Raw genomic sequence first — 20870 nt, 5'->3', positions numbered from 1 at the left:
GATGCACTGCCAGGGATGCGGTGCCAGGGGTGCAGTGCCAGGGATGCGTTGCCGGGCGGCCCCTGCCCCGTCCCCTCCAGAGGCCGAGCCCCGGCAAGCAGCGCCCGCCAGCGGCCCGGGGCTCTCACCCTCGGCCTCGCCCCATCACTTTTCCCGGGTGACCTTGTCCCGGCCCTTCACCCTCCCGGGGTGTTTCCAGCGGCTGCAGCAGGGCCATTGCAGCGGGGCCATTGCAGCAGGGCCATTGCTGCTCTATTGTTCACCGCAGCACTGCTGCTGCCCCGCCCGCTTGCCCCGCAGGAAACCGGGTGCGAACACTCCAAAGTTATAAAATCATAAGAAAGGTGGGATTTAGTGCGGCCAATCTGTTCAAATCATGGCTCTAAGTGTAGAAAGCGCTCTCCTGCCCACTGCTGTCCTTAGGGATGCTCCTTTTGTGCGAGGTGGTGCCGGGGGCTGATGAATGGGAGGAGGTTTCTAAGATGCCAACAGATCAACAAGCCCTCCTTCCCCTGGGAACGGGCTGGCAGGCGGCCTGGAAAGTGCCCGCATCCCAAGGGTTAAAGGCTGGCGGAAGGATGTCATTTCCAGCGGCTTTTTGCCCCACCCCCTCAAAGATGATAAATTATTGCTGGATGCAAAAATGAAGTGGTTATCACTGAGCAGCTCTGGGTCAGCCAGGCAGCCTGAGGAGGGTGGGGGTGTGAAAGGGGCTGCTGCAGGTTCTTAAAACCTTGATTCACCTTCTTCAAGCCAGAGATATTTTGGTGGGGCTGCTGATGCTGCCCCATCCTCCTGGCTTCTCATCAGATCCCACGGAAAAGGAATTTTCTTGGTTTATTGGGATGGAGGACAGAACTCGAGCAGTGTTTGGTGGCTGTCCCAGGTGTGCCACCCTGCAGTGACACCTTCCCTGGTGTCCAGCTGGGCTGAGGGATGTGGGACAGAGCTGAGTGTGGTGCTGCAGCTCAGAAACTGGGGAACAGGCTGAGCCTCAGGACTTTGCAGCAGAGCCATGGTTGGAGCATTAAACTGGGAAACAGAGATGGGACTTGACTCTGCCACTGAGACATCACTGTGGCATCGCTCCACTTCCCTCTGCCCATCCTTGAGCAAACATAAACCTGAACAACAAACAACAAACGTGAAAATACTGTCAAGTGTCTTCATATATCCAACAGACAAAGCTCACTTTATTCTAATATTCATTTTTAATTCCTTCCCAACTTCTGCAAGGGGTTATGTGTTTAATCATGAGCACAAATAGCTTTTCCCTTTTTAAACCAAGCTCGGTAATTGACTTAAAATTTAAAAAAACCCCAACCTTGTAAAAGAGGAGGGATGGATGTTGAAATGAAATTAAAATTTTAATTTAGTTTAGAAATGACCCAAGAGTGTAATAGCTTTGGCTGGTACTTGATCAAGTCCCAAAATAAATGCTGTTTCTCCTACACATGTTTTCACAATAGGACAGGAATAAAAAGAGCAAACAATGAGGCTGAAGTCAAGCTGTTAAATCATGAAGGATTTTACCAAATGGTTCAGATTCCCCTCTATTTACTAGCAGCTCTCAGCAAGCTGTGGCTCTGGATTATCTTGATGCAAATCTGCAGTGATTTCCTCAGTATCAGCCAAATTACCTGCCCGGAGAGCTCCAGCCTGGAGCAGAGCTCAGCTGAGCTCCCTGACAGCATCCAGGGCAGGAGAGGAACTCTTTGGGCTCTTATTAGAGGAAGCTGAAGAGAAGCAAAATATCGCTCAGCCATCAGGGAAACTTGCTGACAGTGAGAGATGTTTTGGGCTGTGAAGTAGTTTCCTCTGGGAAGTGGTGGAAGTTCTGTTAAAATTAGCCTGGACAAAGCAGAGCAGAGCTCTCTCTGTGCTGTCCCTGCCTCCTTTTCCAGAGCACAATTATTCCATGCCCAGGATCTGCCCACCTGCCTTTTCCAGCAGGGTGTGTCACCGACTGGGTGCCATCCCTGCCATCCATAGTGTGGGCTTGGAATGGTCCTTTTTGGGTTCCTTCTTCAGGAATTCCATGATTCTAGGTCCTTTTCCCAGCCTCCAGCCTGTGTTTCTCTGCCCTTTAACCACTGTCACCCACAAAACCTGCATCAGGGTGGGGAACTGGTTTAATTTGTGTTTAACCAGAACTTCTCTTGAACCCACAGACATGGGGATGCAAATTGTTGCTGAGTTTTGTGTTGTGCTCCTGCCCCTCTCTTGTGCTTTTTAACAGCTCAGTTTGGAGGGGAAGAGAAACCAGAAAGCAAACTGGCTCTGAATGTCTTGGAGCCGCTGTCTAGAGATGCTAATTCACCTCTTGCAGGCTGTGAGGGAGCTGCTGGGGCTGCTTTGCAGCTCTGCTTGAATCCTGTTGCTGTTCCTTGCAGCACGAAGCCTGTCCTGGGTGTCAGGATGGGTTTGGTGCTGCTGAGCTCAGGCACACCCACGGCCTCGAGCAGCAGCGTGAGGTGCCTTGCTGGAAGGTTCAGCCTGAGAAAGATGCAAAGGAGAGCAGCGAGGCGTGAAGCACTCTCGAGAGCTGCTGTTGAGTGAGCTGCCTCCTCCAAAAGGGGAGAAAACCCCAAAGCAAGCCCAGCTGCTGCTGCACGAGCTGCAGAGCAGAGAGCAGTGGTTGGTCTGCTCTGTGACTGCTCCGTGACTGCTCCCGGGGCTGACAGCCCTGACAGCCCTCACCCTCACACACGTGGCTGTCACTGTGGCAGCTGAACAGCCCCAGCTCTCTCTGCCTGTTCCACCCTGCCTGTCCTGCTTTGTTTGGCAGCATCAACCTTTGCTTTAGGGCAAGGCCAGCCCGTGTTTACCTGAGATGGTTTCCATGTGCTGAAGGTCGGGGTCAGGGGTGTGATGGGCTGGGATGGAGCACCTTGCCCTGCGTTAGGGGATGCCCTTCATGCCAGGGATGCTCCCTCCTGGAAATGCTCAAGGCCAGGTTGGACGGGGTTTAAAGCACCCTGGTCTCGTGAAAGAGAGAACTTTTCCAGCCTAAACTCGCCCCTGCCCACGGCACGGGATGAGCTTTAAGGTCCCTTGGAACCCCAACGTTCTGTGCTCAGCCAGGCTGCAGCACAGGGCTGCACACACTTTGTCTGGCCCAGCTGCAGCTGCCCCAGCTGCAGGAGATTGAAGCCAAGGCGTTTTAACGCCTCGTTAGGGCGGGCTGGCAGGGCGTGCACAGATGCTGAGATTAGTTAAGGCTTCTCAGCCACACTAACTCGCACTCGGTGTGGTTTTGGGTACAGCACAAAGAGAAACAGGTTGGTTGTTCTTCCACCACGCAGGGGTAGTTTTCAGTCTTGTGAATTAAAAAAGAGAAGTTTGAAAAAAAAATTCTGCTGGTGTTCGAGGCAGAGTTAGTAATAACCAGCAGGAAATGATGATGATAATTTAATACTGTGCACATGCAGGTGTTTTGTGTTGGGCCATTACTCACAGGGCACGGGGGAGATGCTCTGGGGGTCCCTGTTTGCTGAGGTGCTGAGTGAGAGCCAGAGCAGCTCTGCCCTGCCCCGGGGGTGGAGAACTGCAGAGAGCTCTGGCAGCAGCAAAGCCCCCGGGCAAGGACCAGAGGGAAAGCTGGGAGAGTCCCAGGGCCTCCAGAAGATGTTCAAGGGTCCAGGGTGGAAGTGGGGGCTGGAGGTGATGTGGGTGAGCTGGTTCTGCTGAGAAGAGCTGAGCACAAAACACGTGGAGCACGAGTCTGATGAGGGAGCTGGGAAAGGGGCTCAGCTGAGGAAAAGGAGGTCAGGGGGCCCTCTTTAAAACAAGCCTGGATGTGGCACTGTGTGCCAGGGTTTAGTTGAGGTGTTGGGGCTGGGTTGGACTCGATGATCCTGAAGGTCCCTTCCAACCCAGTGATTCTGTGAATTCTGGCTCTGCACAACTCCCTGTAAGGAGAGGGCATCCAGGAGGAGTTCCCCGTTCTCCCAGGAAACAAGTGGCAGGAGGAAAGGAAACAGCCTCAGGTAGCACCAGGGGAGGTTTAGGTTGGATATCGGGAACATTTCTTCACTCAAAGGTTTGCCAAGCACTGGCACAGCTGCCCAGGGCATGGTGCAGTCCCCTTCCCTGGAGGTGTTCCAAACGTGTAAAGTGGCACTTGGGGTAACCTGGCAGTGCCAGGTTAAGGGTTGGACTGGATGATTCTGGGATTTTGCTGGAAGATAACTCAGCCAGGTGTTTGCAGCTGCAGTGGCCACAGCCCAGGCTCTGCAGGCGTGCAGAGGGGTCCCCAGGAGCCAGGGCTGTGTCCTCAGGGAGCTTAGAGCGGCTCCTCTGCACCACCAGGCTGGGAACAGCCATTCCCACGGCTCCAGGGCCCATCCTGCCCGAGCCAACCCTGCCCAGCCCAGGCTATTCCCTTTCCCTCTGTCCTCCAGCACCTTGGAGTCACATCCCCAAAACACAGACCTTGCCTTGGCCCTGTGTTCCCAATTGGCATTGCAAGGAGAGAGGGAGAAACCCCACAGCTCTGCTAGCAGAGCCACAGTGCAGCTCCTCTGCCTCAGCCACACAAATGGCTTCAGGGATGATTAAAAGTCCAGCTAATGAGCAGCTCTGGCAGGAGGACTTGCTCAGGAGAGTGAATCCCGAGTGAGGAATGCCATGTGGGACTGCAAGGCTGAGATTCAGCCAGGAAAACCTAAGCAAAACCAGAGGATGTGTCCTGAAAGCAGCAAAGTTCTTTGTGAGGCAGACAGGGCCTGACAAAGCTTTCACAGGAAAGGTGTTGATCTCAACAAACTGCCTTTTTTTTTTTCTCTCTCAAAAAAAAAAATTGGCAACAATTTCCCACCAATTCTCCAGCAAAGGAAATATGATCTCATCTTCTTCCCTCAGAGCAGCTCCCTCAGCTTGCAGGTGATCATTCATTAATTCATTCCCCATTGTCAGGCTCTCTCCTGGTTCCACTCCTGCATCTGGGTGCTGCATTGTTGACACGACCCCTCTAATCACAATATTTCCTATTATTCCAGGTATTTTTCCTCTTAACTTTTCCAGCCTAAACGCATTAAGGAGACAGCGCTCCAAGCTTTATACAGCTGTGGAAAGCATGGATTTAGCTGGTGCTGTCAGTTTGTATGGCATGGACTCTAATGCCCCTCTCTGTTCCTGCAGGCACCTCCAAGATGATGAGTTATTATATGGACACAGCCATCAGCAATGCAGCTCCTTATGCTTTGGCTCGGCCTGGAATGATGGTAAGGAACAGACAGGGCAAGGGAATGGCCTTGCACTGAATGAGGGTGGGCACAGATGAGATTTTTGTAGGAAATTCACCCCTGTGAGGGTGAGCAGCCCTGGCACAGGGTGCCCAGAGCAGCTGTGGCAGTGCCCAAGGCCAGGCTGGACATTGGGGCTTGGAGCCACCTGGGATAGTGGAAGGTGTCCCTGCCCATGGCAGGGGGTGGAGTGAGACAGTCTTTAAGGTCTCTTCCAACCCAAACCTTTCCATGCCTCTATCAAAAACCGGAATTGGGGCCAGTTTCCTCCCCCAGCAGTTTTCTCTCATGTTGCTGTGATTTCTCCAGCCCTGGCCCAGCTCGGTGCCATCTCCTGAGGATCCAAGGTTTGAGGTAGTTCAGGGCAGCCCTGAATTCCGAGTGTTTACCCAGAGCTCCTCTGACCCTCTGGAGCCTGCAAACCTCCCCTGGAAATGGGATCCTGGGTGGGATTTCCTGTGCTGGTGTTGGGAGGAGTGTCAGGGGAAGCTTTGTCCTGCTGCCTCCTTCACCTGGGACCAGTGGGACCAGCCCAGAGCAGGGCAGCCACTGGGAAAGGCTCCCGTGGTTTTCTGGAGTTTTGGGACCACTCTGGTGCTCCCTGTCCCAAGCCAGCTCTGGTCTGTTTGCAGCTGATGGGTGATTGTATGTAACAAATGTTGGAGTGTCATCCTGGGACAGGTTGAGCAGGGATTTGAGCCTTTTTTAGGAAAATCAGATCTATATTTAGGGAAATCTGATCTATATTTCAATAAACCAGAGAAATATATTCAGAGAAATCAAATCTCTACTTAGAGAAATGGCATTTCTAACCATTTGTCCAAAGAACTGCTGAGCCTTGGAGGTCAGATAAGCTCTGGGCTGACACTTCAGAACTTGTGCTAAAACCCAACATTTTCCCCAAACTGAGAAGAAAAGCCCATCCTGAGCCATGGAATATTCCCAAGGCAGCTTCACAGCTTTCCTTTAAATGGTTCCGAGCAAGCATTTGGCTTTTAAATATTGATTTGCCATCAAGGAAATCTATTCCCCCGCAGGGAAATGGTAACAATGATAAAAAATTCAAACATCCTGCATTTATTTATAGGTATGTGCATGGTATTGTCCTCTTCTAGGGAGACAAACATTTAAATGCAATGTATTTATTTTGTGGTATATATGTATATGTGTGTGGGTCCATGGTAAATATATATACATATAAAATATACACACAGATGCACATAATAAATATGGTGTGTACATATATATACATAAATATATATGTATAAAATAGGTGTGTATGAAATAAAAGGAAAATTAAATCCTGGGATCATTTATTAAAGCTTTGTTCCCAATCTAAACAAATCCATGTTTCTAAATACCTCTATATCCATGTATAGTTCTTTATAAAGTATAAATTTAGCTTCATGTACAATAAAAATGAATGTGCAATTTATATAGAGTTATAAGCTAGGATTACATAGGTGTGGGTGTATAAATTCTTATGTCACCCATATAATCAGTACATCTATAATGTATTGTGTGTTAACACATAATAATATGTTTATTATGCAATGTTTGGGTAATGATATATTATGTTATATAAATTATAGATGCATCTGTATGTTTCATATGAGGTGTATAACTCATATATCCATGTGTGCATACCACATGTATAAACATCTCTGTGGACACACCAATAAAACCAACATAAACAACCCAAATATAAAGAAAATAATCCCAAGTAATATCCCTATAAATAGGAAGAGGAACATAAATATGAGAGCTGGGACCAGGCTCCTCCTCAGTGCCTGGGCATGGCTGTGGTTCTGCACCCCCTGGTGACCTCCTACGATTTGGGGGGTGTTTTGGGGCCTCCCGCTGCCTAAAAATGACATTCCCAGTTGTGGGGAGTGGAACAAAGCCCTGCCACAGAGGGTGTCCCCATGGGAGACCCCCAGGCTGCAATCTTGCCAAGCTCAGCCTCACTCTGACCTTCACTTTTCTCCTCATCTTGGTGTGAAAAAAGCCCTTTTTGTCCCAACACCCCTGAGCCAGCTGAGCTGGGATCTACCAGAGCAGGGCCCGCTGCCTGATCCTGGGGCAGCCCCAGTGCCCCCCGCACATTTCGGGGTCCCCGTCCCCTGACAGTTCCCTGTGCTCCTTCCAGAAACAGGGAGTGCCTGTTCCCTGCGAGGATCCCTGGGTGACCTGTGCCTTCCAGGCCTCCTGCTGCCAGCCCCGGCCCTGCTGCCCGCTCTGGGACGAGCCCGCCACACAGGAGGTGCCCACCGGGCTGGAGCACTACGGCACGGGTAGGACACGGGATGGCACGGGGTGGCATGGGTAGGGCATGGGGGTGGCACTGGTGGGACAGGGAGGGGCCCAGACAGGGCATGGGATGGCATGGGTGGGACATTTGTGGTGGCATGGGTAGGACATGGGAGTGGAAGTGGTATGACATTTATGGTGGCCAGGGAAGGACATGGGGATGGCACTGGTAGGACATGGACTGGTAGGACTGGTAGGCGATGGCTCTGGTAGGACATGGAGATGGCATGAGTAGGATACGGAGTGGCATGGATAAAGCACAGGGTAGCACTGGTAGGACATTTGTGATGTCATGGATAGGACATGGAGTGGCATGGGTAGGACATTTGTGGTGGCACATGTAGGACACGGCATTGGCATGGGTGGGACACAGGGTGACATGAGTAGGACACAAGAGTGGCATAGGTAGGACATGGGTAGGACATGGAGCAGTACGAGTAGGACATGGCAGTGGCACACGTAGGACATGGGTAGGATATGGAGGTGGCATGGGTAGGACATTTTTGGTGGCAAAGGTAGGACATGGTGGCATGGGTAGGATACAGGGTGGCACTGGTAGGATATTTGCGGTGGCATGAGTAGGACATTTGTGGTGGCACAGCTAGGACAAGGTAGTGGCACAAGTAGGACATTTGTGGTGGCATGGGTAGGACATGGTGGTGGCACGAGTAGGATACGAGGTGGCACAAATAAGACATTTGTGGTGGCATGGGTATGATATTTGTGGTGGCACGGGTAGGACACAGGGGTGGCACCTTCCCTGTGCTGGTGGGCTCAGAGCAGCCTCAGCAGGAAAAAGGAGCCCAAATCCCCGCCAGGCTCTGTTGTTGTGTCCCCACCAAGTGTTGTTCCAGATTTGCTTTCTGCCCCAGTTCTGCCATCATTTATTGGGGTTTTTGTCCTTAGTGCCACCCTCAGGCACAGCATCGCCAGGTTGGCACCTGCCTTGATGGTGTCAAGGGGCTCCCTTAGTGAGGATTGGTCCAGAAGTGAGAAAAAACCCTTAAATTTGGGGAGTTGTATCTATTGTCCACCTATTGAAGTGATGCTGAAGGGTGGGAGCTTCCCTCTTCCCTGCCATGATGTGGGAATGCTCCTCTCCCCTTTCAGCTGTTTTTTTGCTGGTTTTTGGAATGTTGGAGCTCTGTGTGCACCTCCCTTGCATGTGGGGGCAGCAGCCCTGCTTGCTGCTCCTGGGGTCTCTGGGAGGATCCCATGGGCAGGGTGCGCCTGCCTGGCTGCACCCTCTGCACTTCTCCTGCCATCTGCAGGACTGGTGTCATGGCTCCTGCTTAGTGGCTTTGCAAAGTGGCATCCATGGAGGCTTGTAAGGAAACAGGGATTCCCAAATTCCCACTCCACTCTGCTGGCATTTTAGGGTCTCTTGTAACTCAATGCTTTGCACTGGCACAGGGTGCCCAGAGCAGCTGGGGCTGCCCCAGCCCTGGAGGTGTCCAAGGTTGGGACACTTGGAGCAACCTGGGATAGTGGAAAGTGTCACAGCCCATGACACTGGGTGGGCTTTAAGGTCTACTCCAACCCAGTTCTGGGAGTTTTTGATTTCTTGGGAGGTTGATGATCACCAGAGCTGGAGAGGAGAGGCCACACTGGGCCATCAGCTAAAGGAGCTCCCTGCCTTGGCCTAGGGAATGTGTTCATGCCTTCCCTGCCAGGGCCCAGGGAATTCCTTCCCTGCCTCATGTCTCCTCTTACACCTCTGTTATTTGGAAGTTGTTAGAAAAGCTCCAGGGTCTGATTCTTGCCCCAGCAGATGAATTTTCATGCTGAGCTTGGGCCTGCTTCTTGTGGTGTGGAATGAGATGAGCTTTAAGGTGCCGTGCAAGCCAGCCCAGGCTGGGATTCCAGGACTCCTGGAGGAGCAGCTGGAAGGGCAGATATTCTCTGGCCTGAGCTGGGTGAGGAGGGAGCAGCCCAGGGCTCAGGTACCCCCAGCACAGCCCAGCCACAGAACCAAGAGAAAGAGCTCAAGTTGCACAAGGTGACCTTTCCAAGGGCCAAGATGAAGTTTGTGTTTCCCCTCAGTCCCACAGAAGCCTGTCCTGAAGCACTCAAACCCTGTGTAAGCTCCCCTGACCATGTGCAGCTCTCCTGTGAGCGTTCCTGCTCCTTGGTGGTGCTCGCTGGCCCCTGGGGAGGGCAAGCCCTGATGTTCAGGGACTTTCTGCAGCTGAGGGTTCAGCAGAACAGTGACTGCTGAGTCAAATGTACAGTTTGAAATCTCTCCTTGGCAAGGTTCAGGCATTTGGTTATTTTTCCTTTATCCTTGAGTGAGCACTTGAGTGTGAGCAGAAGGTGGACACAGAGAGCTGTGGCTGGAGCAAAGCCCCTCTGCTATTCTCAGGCATCCTTATTCCAGCTATTTGCTCAACTCCTGTGAGTGACCTCTCTCAGCATGATGTCAGCTCTGCTCTGATGAAATCTGCCTGGCAGCATTTGGATTTGCTCAAACATTTTGCAAGTCTGTGCCTGGAAAGTTTTTTTAGGGTTTTTTTCCCAACCCTCTCCTGTTTTCTGTGAAAGTGCTCTCTCCAGGGACCAACATATCTGCAGCCCAGATCTTCCTTACTCCACCATGGCTCTGTGAACTTTCTTGTTGCAGAGGCTGGAGCCTGCCTCAAACATTAGTGAAGCCAGGGAAGGAAATCCAAGCTGTTGCTGTCTTCTACAGGTTTTGATCCACACAGCTTTTGGAGAGTTGGGATGAGCAGGACAGGCCCCTGGGTCGCTTGCAATACCTAAGAATTTTCAGTTCTTCCTGTTGCAATGCAAGGTGCTCTTTCTCTGATTTGTTTTTTCATGTTGCTGGTTCTTCAGTCTAGAGCAGTTTCTAATTTTAAATGAGAGGAAACTCTTATTTGTATATGGGGCCAGGAACAGCCTTTCATTTCTCCTTTGTGTCTCAGCTGCACATGAAAACCATTTGTCATCTATTCTTCTGCTGCACCAGAGGCTATTTTGGTTTTCATGGTCTTGATGTTGGTGAAAGAAACAAGTCAACAAGGAAAATGCAAGTGTGAATATATCCTCCTGCAATAGAAACCCACAACATTTCTAAGAGTTTGAGAGCTGCTTGCGTTTAGGGAAGATGCTTTGCCTTTGAAGCTTGAGCAAGTTTATTTACACTGTGCTTGAAGCTGATAAGATTATTCTGTGATATGGATAAAGGAAAGCCTGATGTGGATTTAGCTCATTGATAAAGCAAGAAGGGGTGGAGTTTTTTGTCTTGAAAGGCCAACATTTGAAAATGGACTGGAGTCAGTTTTATTTGTCAGCTCGTACCACAATGTGTGATGCACATGTTGGGAATGTCAGTGCCCAGGGATGACCACAGGAGGGAAAGGCCCAGCCCAGAGGTGACAGAACAAGGCATCCAGAGGGGAGCTGCTGGCTGCTCTGCTGGGCTGGGGTAACTGGTCACAGGTTTAGGAGTTTTTCTGAAATAATTTTGCTTTAAAATTTAGCTCTTATTGTTTCAAGTGTGTCTTTATTAAAACAATCAACTATTTATTACCTGTACCACAATGAAGAACAATCAACAGTGGCTAGCATGCCACAACAATTCCAAGAACAAGAATGGTCTGAGCCCCCAGTGCAGCACATGGAGTCTGACATCAAGCCAGAGTCCTGCAGGTGTTTTCTCAGCCTGGAGAAGAGCAAACTCTGGGCAAATTGTTAGAGCAGCTCTCCAGTATCTGAAGGCAGCCTGCCAGGAGGGGGGAGATGAGCTACACAAGGGCATGTAGCTCTGCTCCTTGGCATCAGGTCTGTAAAGGCACCCTGACTGCTCCATCTGCCACCCAACTGCAGGTGCTGCCCAAAGTGCTGCTGAAAGGTTGCTGAAAGCCACACTTAGCACCTTATGGTCAACTCATAAAGAAAGAGGATCCTAATAATCATCCCTGGGAATATTTTTTGGATTATACGACATTGGGTGTAAAACTGGAGTGGAAGAAAAGATTTGCTAGTGGAATTATCAAAGTATTGTGGGGCTCTGACCAACCTGAAAAACCTGATCTAGGGGGGTGCATCCTGCCTGTGGTGCAAGGGTTGGAATGAGATGATCTTTAAGGTCCCTTCCTGCCCAAACCACTCTGGGATTCTGTGATTCCATGGCAATTTCAGCACAGACTCAGGGCTGGCTGTGCTGCCTTTAGGAGCCAAGGCCACTTTAACAGCCCCTTCCACCCAGAGTGGGTTTGTTTTCCTTACTGATAGGGGAGATAAAACTGTTGTTAATGGCAAGTGAGGGATGGAACCACTCTGACTCCAGCGGAAGAGCTTTCTACAGCTGCTGTGCTGAATTAGCATCCTTGGACTGAAGGTATTCCCAGCCTTTTGGATGCTTCTGAAGCATCTGGGGGAGTGCTCCTGGCTTCACTGAGAAATGGATCACGGAATCCTGGGCTGGCTTGGGTTGGAAGGAACCTTCAGGATCATCTCATCCCAAAGGTGGCAGGACCACCTTCCACCAGAGCAGGCTGCTCTGAGCCATGTCCAGGCTGCTCTTGGACCATCCCAGGGACCTTTTGGAGAGCAAAAAGCAGAGCTGGTGCTTCATGGGCATCAACTCCTCACAGCCTGGGCTGCCCTGGTGTGGAGCTGCTTTGGCCAGGAGAGCCAAGGCCCTGCAGCTGCAGAAACACCTCGGTGTGCTCTGTGCCCACACCCAGCAGGGCTGGACCCTGTGATCCTCCTCCCAGCCCGGCTCCCAGCCCAGCCAGGGCCACGGGCCGGGGTCCCACGGGGCCACCCACATCCGTGGCCAAGCCTCCCTGCTTTTCCCCACGTGTCCCCTCCTTTGCCTGCCCTTCTCCCGGTGGAGAACCCGCAGGAAAACGTTTTCTGTGAGCGCTTTCTGGGCCGCCTTCCAGGCCCACGCTCGGAGGAAGGGGGCTTGGGGAGGAGGAGGAGGAGAAGGGGGGAAGGTAAAGCTGACCAGGCTCAGCCCGATGGCTTCTCCAGCTGCAGAGCATTTTCTGAGCGAAGCTTTTTTTTTTTCTAAATCTGCTTTTTTTTTTTTTCATGTCCTTTTATCCTATTTTTAACTGTGGCCTCCTTCCTTTTCTCAGCCTCCTCCAACACTTCCCCCTCCCCTGTGCTGCGCTGCCTCCCCCGCATGCTCTCGCTGAGATGAATGGGAGCCTTCTCACAGGGCACGCACAGCTGCTGCTCCTGCCTGCAGGACAGCCAGGCCTCCTCTGGGCCAGCCAGGCCTTCCCTGGGCCAGCCAGGATCATCCCTGGGCCAGCTAGGCCTCCTCTGGGCCAGCCAGGATCATCCCTGGGCCAGCCACTCCTTCCCTGGGCCAGCCAGGATCACCCCTGGGCCAGCCAGGATCATCCCTGGGCCAGCCAGGCCTCCTCTGGGCCAGCCAGGCCTTCCCTGGGCCAGCCAGGATTATCCCTGGGCTGGTCAGGATCACCCCCAGGCCAACCAGGCCTTCCCTGGGCCAGCCAGCATCACCCTTGGGCTGGCCAGGATCATCCCTGGGCCAGCCAGGATCACCCTGAGCCAGTCAGGCTCATCCCTGGGCTGGCTAGAATCATCCCTGGGCTAGCCAGGATCACCCCTGGACCAGCCAGGATCACCCATGGGCCAGCCACTCCTTCCCTGGGCATCCCAGGCTCACCCTTGGGCCAGCCAGGCTCATCCCTGGGCCAGCTAGGCTCTCCTCACGCTCTTTAGCAAACCAGAATAGTTAAAGGAGGATGTGCAGGAAGGTGAAGGACAGCAGGATAGGAGGAAATTGGGGTGAGTCCCACAGGGAGGGATGCACTGGATGGGAAATCATTGCATGGCTCAGAGAAAGCCCTGCACAAACTCCTGCCCTTCCCAACCTGCTGCAGCATTCCCTGACCCTCAGCTCTGCCAGGCCCAGGGGCTGAGCAAGTCTCAGGGCTCTGGTGTCACCTCTGGCCGCTGAGGTGACACAGCCTCTCTGGCTCTGGGGCTGTTTAGGGCCTGTCTGGAATGGGAGTTTTTCACTTTTCCCTTGTGGATCTTTGGGTATTCCGTGGGCTCCAGCTGAAGGCCAGTCCCAGCTGCTGTGCTGGGAAACTTGATAGGTTGGACTTCATAGGTTGGACTTGATAATCTTAGCAGTCTCTTCCAACCTCATTATTCTGTGACTCTGTGACAATCTGGGCTGCTGAAGGACACACATAATTTTCTCTGTTAAGGGCACTTTCCAATCTGTTGGTGGAGAGAGGAGATCCCTCCATGCCTTGGGAATGGATTGCAGGGCTGTGGATGCCTGTGGGATGCCTGTGGTGTGTGTGACTCTGCTGGGAAGCACGAGCAGCCCCTGCTCTGCTCTCAGGTCAGTGGGAGCTGGAGTTGCTGGCTCCTGTGGATCCTGTTGTTTCCCTGGTGGGCAAAACATTCCCAGGGGTTCCTGTTGTTGAAAATGGGACCAGACTCCTGGTACTAAAGTGAGTTCAGCATTTATTATAAGAAAAAGAAAGGCCTGAAGCAGGGGGCCCAGGCTGAGCAGGAACGTTCCTGTCAAGGATGGAGCTGCGCCGGTGCTGGGGCTGCTCAGCAGCAATGTCCCTGATCCCTGCACAGATTCAGTGGGTCAGGAGCCCCTTTTTATCCTGTTTTTTGTCCCTTTGGATTGATTTCTGTTTGGATCCTTCATTTGCATGAAGGTTTAAGGCCTTGATTGGCCATTTAGTTCTGCCCAGGCTGGCTCGTGGTGCATTTACTGAGGTGTGTGATGGTACCTTGAGTACCTGATTTCTTATAACTACCCTTTACCCCCTTTTACAATATAACAACCAAACTAACAGTACATGCTTAACCATCTATCAACTATTTTACAACACTTTCTAACCTATTTTTAACAGTGTGACACTCAGTGATGCTGGGACCTGCTGCAGAGGACTATTTGCACTGAGGCGACAGAATCACAAAAATCCAGGCTTTCAGTTTTCCATTTGTTTCCTGCCTGACTCTGGAAAATTCTCTGTGCTGCCTGTCCAAGACAAAACCCCAGGGAGCTCCCTGTGCCTTGGTCATCAGCAGAGAATGAACTCAGAGCTCTTTTCCCACTTGAGCTGCAGAGTCAGCTGGGGATGAGGGATTGTGCTCAGCCCTGGGATGAGGCTGGGGCAAAGCTGGAGTGTTGGTTTTGGGAGAAACCTGGAGATTTGCTGGGATTCTCAGGTTTAACAGGGGATGGGAGCTCAGCAAGAGGCAGAGCTCAAGTTTGGGAGCTGCAATAATGAGCAGCAGCACTGAGAGCTCCAGTGTGCCTTGGGGAAGGGACAATGGGATGTCCAGGAGGAAGAGATCTGAGCCACAGCCTGGCCAGGGTTTCTGTGATGCCTGGAGGCTGCCTGCAGAACAGACTCATTTTGGGGTGCCCTTGGAGCAGGACTGACCCCTCTGTAGGGATGGAGTGAGCTGGATGTACCTGCTGGGTTTTCCAGAGGGGGAAACCATCCTGCAGCACCAAACACTTCAGACAGAGTACACAGTGCACAACTGGGGGGGAAGGGGGTGTCGTGTTTGAGCTTTCCCAAGAAAATTCCTCAGAACTGTGACCAGTGGGGACACTGGGCAGCAGAGCACCCTCTCCAGAGGGTTTGGTTGCCTGTGGCCAGCCCTGGTGGCAGCACTTAGGGGGGCTTCGCTGGGCTGGTGAGGAGCAGGGAGGGCAAGAGAAGTGAGGAGAGATATTTGGAACAGCTTTCCCAGAGAAGTGGTGGAATTCCTGTCCCTTGAAATGTTAAAAAAATCTGTCAATGTGGCACTGGGGGACACCACATGTCCACCACAGTTTAGTGTTTAGTGGTGGGCCTGAGGGTTTCTCCAGCCTTTAGGATTGTCTGATTGTGTTTTCTCCCTGGATAGACAATGGGATGCCAGGAGAGCAGAGCAGAGCAGGCAGAGGGGCTGTGAGGAGTGGGGAATCCAGGACCCTGCAAACAGCCTGATCCCTTCAGCTGCTGGCAGCTCGGAGCACCTCTCTCCCTCCAGATGTTCCTCGTGTTTATGGCTGCTGCAGAGAGCCTGAACTCTCTCATTAATGCATTTCTCTCTCTCTCTTCCTCACATCGAAGCCAGAAGTCTCAGCTCGGAGGCTGCAGCTGGGAAGGAGCTGGGGTGAGGGGTGGGAAGGGGAGGGAGGTGTGCGCCAGCCTCGCGGCCCATTCACTCCCCCTGCGCCTCCTCCCCCCAGCCCTCCCAAAATACACATGCCCCGCAAAAAGAAAAACACTGGCAGATTTTTTATTTCAGAAAGTAAACACTTAGGCCATGGGGGTCTGGAGGTTATGGGAAAAGAGGAAACCATTGGGCTAATCAGGCCGGGACACACTTCCCCTGCTGAAATAAAGCAGAAATCGCTGCCTCACAGGGCGCCGCTGTGGTTAACCCTGGGGCTGCCAGTGCCATGGAAAGTCTTCCCTCAATCCCTGGGATTTGGTGCCTTGTGGTTCACTCTGCTGCTCCCAGTGCTGGGAGCCCAGCTCTGCCCACTCATTTTCCCTCAATCCCTGGGATTTTGGGGCTCATGGTTAACCCAGGGGCTGCCAGTGCCATCCATGGAGTGTTTTCCATCAGTCCCTGGGATTTGGTGCCTTGTGGCTCACTCTGGGAGTGAACTGTGCACTGTGGTTAAGTGCTCAGAGCGGGACCCTGCCCACTCATTTTTCCATCAGTCCCTGGGATTTTGGGGCTCATGGTTAACCCAGGGGCTGCCAGTGCCACGGAAAGTTCTCCCTCAATCCCTGAGATCTGGTGCCTTGTGATTCACTCTGCTGCTCCCAGTGCTGGGACCCCAGATCTGCCCACTCATTTTCCCTCAATCCCTGGGATTTGGTGCCTTGTGGTTCATTCTGGACTAGCAGAGCTGGGAACTCCACTCTGCCCACTCGTTTTCCATCAATCTCTGGGATTTTTGGGGCTCATAGTTAGCCCAGGGGCTGCCAGTGCCACAGAAAGTTTTCCCTCAATCCCAGTTTTGGGGTGGAAGGGGAGCCAGCACTCTACAGCAGTCCTGTGGCCCTTTGGGAATGGGCTGTTGGGAATTTTTAGTAGGAAATGAAGTATTTTCCCTGGTTTGTGAGCCATCCTATAGAATTTCATCGTTATTCTTGCCTGAGAACTCTGCCTGTCGGCTGCAAACCTCTGCAGAGAGGAAATCTCTCTCTGCTTGGATCAGCGGGATTTGGGCAATTTCTGCAGAGCTTTGAAGGGTTTTCAGATAGCTCCATTTTCCCATCCCTGCCAGATTTGCATGAGGTGTATAAATGATTAAATCATGGATTCTTTGGTCACAAACCTTCCATGGGGGGATCCTTCCTGCTCTCTGTTACTCCATATAGAGCACATGGAATGTGGGATTGGCCCTGGGTGCTCCCATAGAACAAGGAATGGTCTCAGCCCAGGTGAGAGCCCAGGGGCCTTTGTACCTAAAGAGATCCCAATTATCCTTCTCAGAGCCTGGCCTTGGATTTCCCAGCTCCTTTCCCATCCTGACCTGTGCTCTGGGCATGGGAATGGGAATGGGAATGGGCATGGGAATGGGAATGGGAATAGCAATGGGTCTCATCCCCAGCTCTCACACCTTTTGCAGCTTGGGAATGGGAATAGCAATGGGTGTCACTCCCAGCTCTCACACATTTTGCAGCTCTGTGTGTTTTTGGAAAGGCTGGCTCACTAAGCAGAGCATTTATAAATGAATATTAGAGACTGGCCATTGCTGGGAGCCAGGTGTGTTCCTTCAGACCTTGTCCCAGGGATTGCTGACTGCCTTTGCATCCTGCCAGAAACCAGGGAGACTTTGCACCCAGACCCCTGCTGCCCCCAGGAACTCAAATCTCATCCCAATGCCCACACTGCCATTCCTGAGGGAGTTCCCAGCACCCTGAGCTGTCCCCCAAGCCTTCCCTCTGCCTGCAGTCACCGAGCAGGGCCTGAAAGCAAAAGCCAGCCCGGAACATTCTCTAGGCAAGGGAAAGTGATCTTTCCATCAGAGCTGAGAAGGTTTTCCCTCAGCTCTGGGTGGTGAAAGGTGCCGTCACCGGTTCCTTGAGCCATCAGCTCCCTCTTGCAACATTCCCACCAGGAGGCAAATCCCAGATAGCCGCAGCAGGGGAGCTGCAGACCTGCCGGGTCCCACCCTGCTATCTCAAGAATGCATTTGAACAGGAGCTGTTTCTGCAGCCTCTGGAGGTCGGGGCTTCAGATGGAAATCAGGCTCCAGAGACAGTCCCACGGGGCAAATTTCAGGATTTTTGGAGTTGGTGTTCAGCACAGATAAGCCCTCGAGAGCACAGATACTTTATCTGAGCCTTATCTGAGCTATTTGCATCACTTCAGCCTGAGAAACTGCTGTCAGACATTTGGGAGAGGGAGGGGGGCAATTAGGATGGTCTTTCGATTCTTTTAATTGTTATTTCCAAGACACTTCCAGGAGGATGGGACTGTCCTGTGCCCAGCTCAGCTCTGGGAGCTTGTCCAGGCTGGAGAGGGGAAGAGCAGGAGGAAGTGCCAGGCTTAGAGAAGCAAGGAGAGCCTTTGGAGGGATATTCCTTGAAAGGCCTGTAAGGGATTGCATCTCTCTGCTCTACTTCTAAAATGAGACAGAAATCAGCCCAAGCTGCTCCTGCTGCCAGCTGGGAATGGAAGTGATTCCTCCTTTTCTGAGCAGAGCCAGGGCTGGGCTTTCCAAAGGAGCTCTCTGCACCTCTTTTTCCAGAGCCTGCTTTGTGCCTGTGATGTTTCTCACCTTACCTGGAGCCTCTGGTGGAAATATGGGGTCCCTAATCTCTTGTGCTCTCCCAGACCCCTCTTCATCCCAACTTTGCAGCAATGAGTGTTGGACTGCAAGGACCCTGCAGTGGAACCTCCTCTCCCCAGAGGGTGGGGGGTTCATTCACCCAAACTCCCAGTCCTGGGGACCCTTCCCAGTGCCCATGGTCATGGAAACAGAGAAATGCCTTTCTGCCAGGTCTGTGTGATTCACTCTCCAGAATGGTTTGGGCTGGGGGCCCTCAAAGCTCATCTTGTGCCCTGCTCAGGGGAAGGCTGCTCCAAGCACTGCCAGCCTGGCTTTTTATGGCAGAAGGGTTCTCAGGGATAATATCTAGGACACCAGACTGATCTTACAGCTGGGGGTTGGAAAACCTTGGCTGTATCACTTACCAGAAAGCCTTTAGGCATCTAAACCCCACTGCCTTCCCTTGGAGTGAGATCCCCAAATCCCTGCAGCCGCTCCTGTGAGCCCCTGCACAGCAGTTTCTCACGTTGGAGATGCAGATGATTAATTCAGTGCACATTTTATTGCCATATTTAATTCAGTGAGGTCAGGAGAGTGGCTGAGGGTCCCTGGAGAGCGGGGCTGTGCGAGTGCTTCGGATTACACACAAAAAGAGACTCTGAAGTGAGCCCTGGCTGGCCCGGGAGCTGCCTGCAGCCTCCCCAGCACGTGCTGGAGTTTCCCAGCCCTCCAGATGGACCTTCCCCCGTGGGATTTGGGATCAATAGGCTTTGGAAAAGCTGCACTGGGTCAGTTTGGCTGTTTGGCCAGAGCTGGAACGTGGTTCCTCTCTGTGCAGCTGATCCTGGGAGGGATGGGCCCCGTGGAAGCAGGCAGGGATAACAAGGCCCTGCTGTGCTGGGGTGATGGCACCTCTGGGGACAGCCATGGGACACCCCAAAATGCCTTCAAGGAGGGGTGGGAACAGCTTGGCATGCCGGGTGGACTGCATGTGGGCTTAATTCCAGCTTTAGGCTCATGAAAGGAGCTTCTCCGTGCCCTGGGAGCTGCCTTTGGAGACCTCTGAGGTTAAACAGGGCTTCTCTTTTGATGTTTTTCCTTCCCTTGTGATGCTGCAAGGGCAGGTTGGGATGCAAAACCGGGATCTCCACAAATCCTTGTCAGGAGGGTGGAGCCCAGTGGGGATTGGTCTTTTCTCAGGGGTGAAAAGGGACTGGAAAAGGGAAAACAGCCTTAAGTTGTGCCAGGGTTTGGTACTTAGGAAAAACAGAAAATAAACTGCTGTACCAAAGGGGAGATTTGATTTCTAAGGAGATCCAGGTCAAACAGTTAAGGAGAACTGTTAAATTCTCCTTAACTCAGCAGCAGTTCTATTTCAGAAGTCAGGAATGCCTTTCTCCCAGGTCTGTGTGATTCACTCTCCACATCTGAGGTTCAAGTTGGGCCAGGGAGCTCTTGCTTGCTCAAACTGATGTCAGCACTGAGGTAGAAAAGGAAAAAAGGAAGAGATGCCCCAAGGGAGCCTGTTCATGGAAAAATTCTAATTTGGTCAGTTCCAGGCATCTTGCAGAAGAGTCTGCACTTGGGAGATTTCAACCCAGTTTTCCAGACTCCAGAGACAGGACTAATTCTGGAAGGCAGTGATGGAAACAAAGCTGGCATCTCTCCTGCCCTGGACCAGCTCCTCACCACCAACTCCCCTGGGGTACCTATGACATCTCCAGAGGGACCAGAGCTGCTCTTGCCCTGCTTTGCATCCAGCCCCTGCCTGACCCCAGGAGAGCAGAGGCCTTGTGTGTCTGGCAGCTCTGGCTGTGCTTCCATGCAGGCAAGGAGCTACTCTGTGCAAGCAGGAGCAGTAATCAGACTGACAGGATAATGAGGCAGCCCAGTAGCTTTGCTTTGCCTCCTCCTTGTGCCGAGTCCCAGGCTGGGTGTCAGCTCAGTCCCCATATCTTGAGAAAAAAACTTCTCTTTTTTTTCCTCTTTTCTCCTTCTTGCTGCCAAAACTGACAGATTGTTGGGCGGAAATCATCAATATTTTGTCAAAACCAAATCCAAATATTTCCAGCCAAACCTCAGCGTTTTCTGGTGCTGATGTACAAACAAATCTCCGTGGGAAATGCCAGCAGGGAAAGCAGATGGAGAAATGGGCTGCAGTGCTCTGCTGTCCTGGCTCTGCTTGGGATGTGTGGCTGAGGGGCTGTGAGGAGCAGGGTGGTTGAACCCAGGAGCTAAATTTGGGTTGATCTGTGTTTATTCAGAGCACAGTGGTGTAAACAGCTGTAAATGAGCAGCCTGGCCTGGGCAGTTCATCCCACAGAGTGTGGAGTGCAGCAAGCACCGAAATTCCCTCCCTGCTTTCCAGGAGCAGGATGTGCTGCTCAGGGAATGATTTGAGAGCTCTCACCCACCTGCTGCTGCCTGGCTGTGACCACCCTGCCCTTCTCCCCTTCCATTTGCCCCTGCATTTAGCACAGCCACACTTCCACTGCCATCCCCCTTCCCAAATCCCTGCTCCAGTGGCTCTGGATCATGGTGGGAGCACTCTCCCCTCCACAGCC

At 52.3% G+C, this 20870-nt stretch overlaps 1 protein-coding gene across 1 annotated transcript in view; it reads left to right on the top strand.

Annotated features, from left to right (window-relative positions):
- The window catches only part of ETS1 (ETS proto-oncogene 1, transcription factor), an 80943-nt gene that overhangs the window by 2414 nt on the left and 57659 nt on the right, over positions 1-20870 (top strand). Inside the window, exons 2-3 of the mRNA XM_064732062.1 lie at positions 5143-5225; positions 7396-7540. Coding sequence (XP_064588132.1) covers positions 5154-5225; positions 7396-7540 — 217 coding nt within the window. The 5' untranslated portion in view covers positions 5143-5153. The remainder of the gene's footprint in view (positions 1-5142; positions 5226-7395; positions 7541-20870) is intronic.

This window comes from Zonotrichia leucophrys, chromosome 24, assembly GCF_028769735.1.
Source record: "Zonotrichia leucophrys gambelii isolate GWCS_2022_RI chromosome 24, RI_Zleu_2.0, whole genome shotgun sequence".
NCBI classification, from domain to species: Eukaryota; Metazoa; Chordata; class Aves; order Passeriformes; family Passerellidae; genus Zonotrichia; species Zonotrichia leucophrys.
The sequence above is the reverse complement of the archived record's forward strand: the minus strand, read 5'-3'. Positions and strand labels throughout refer to the sequence as shown.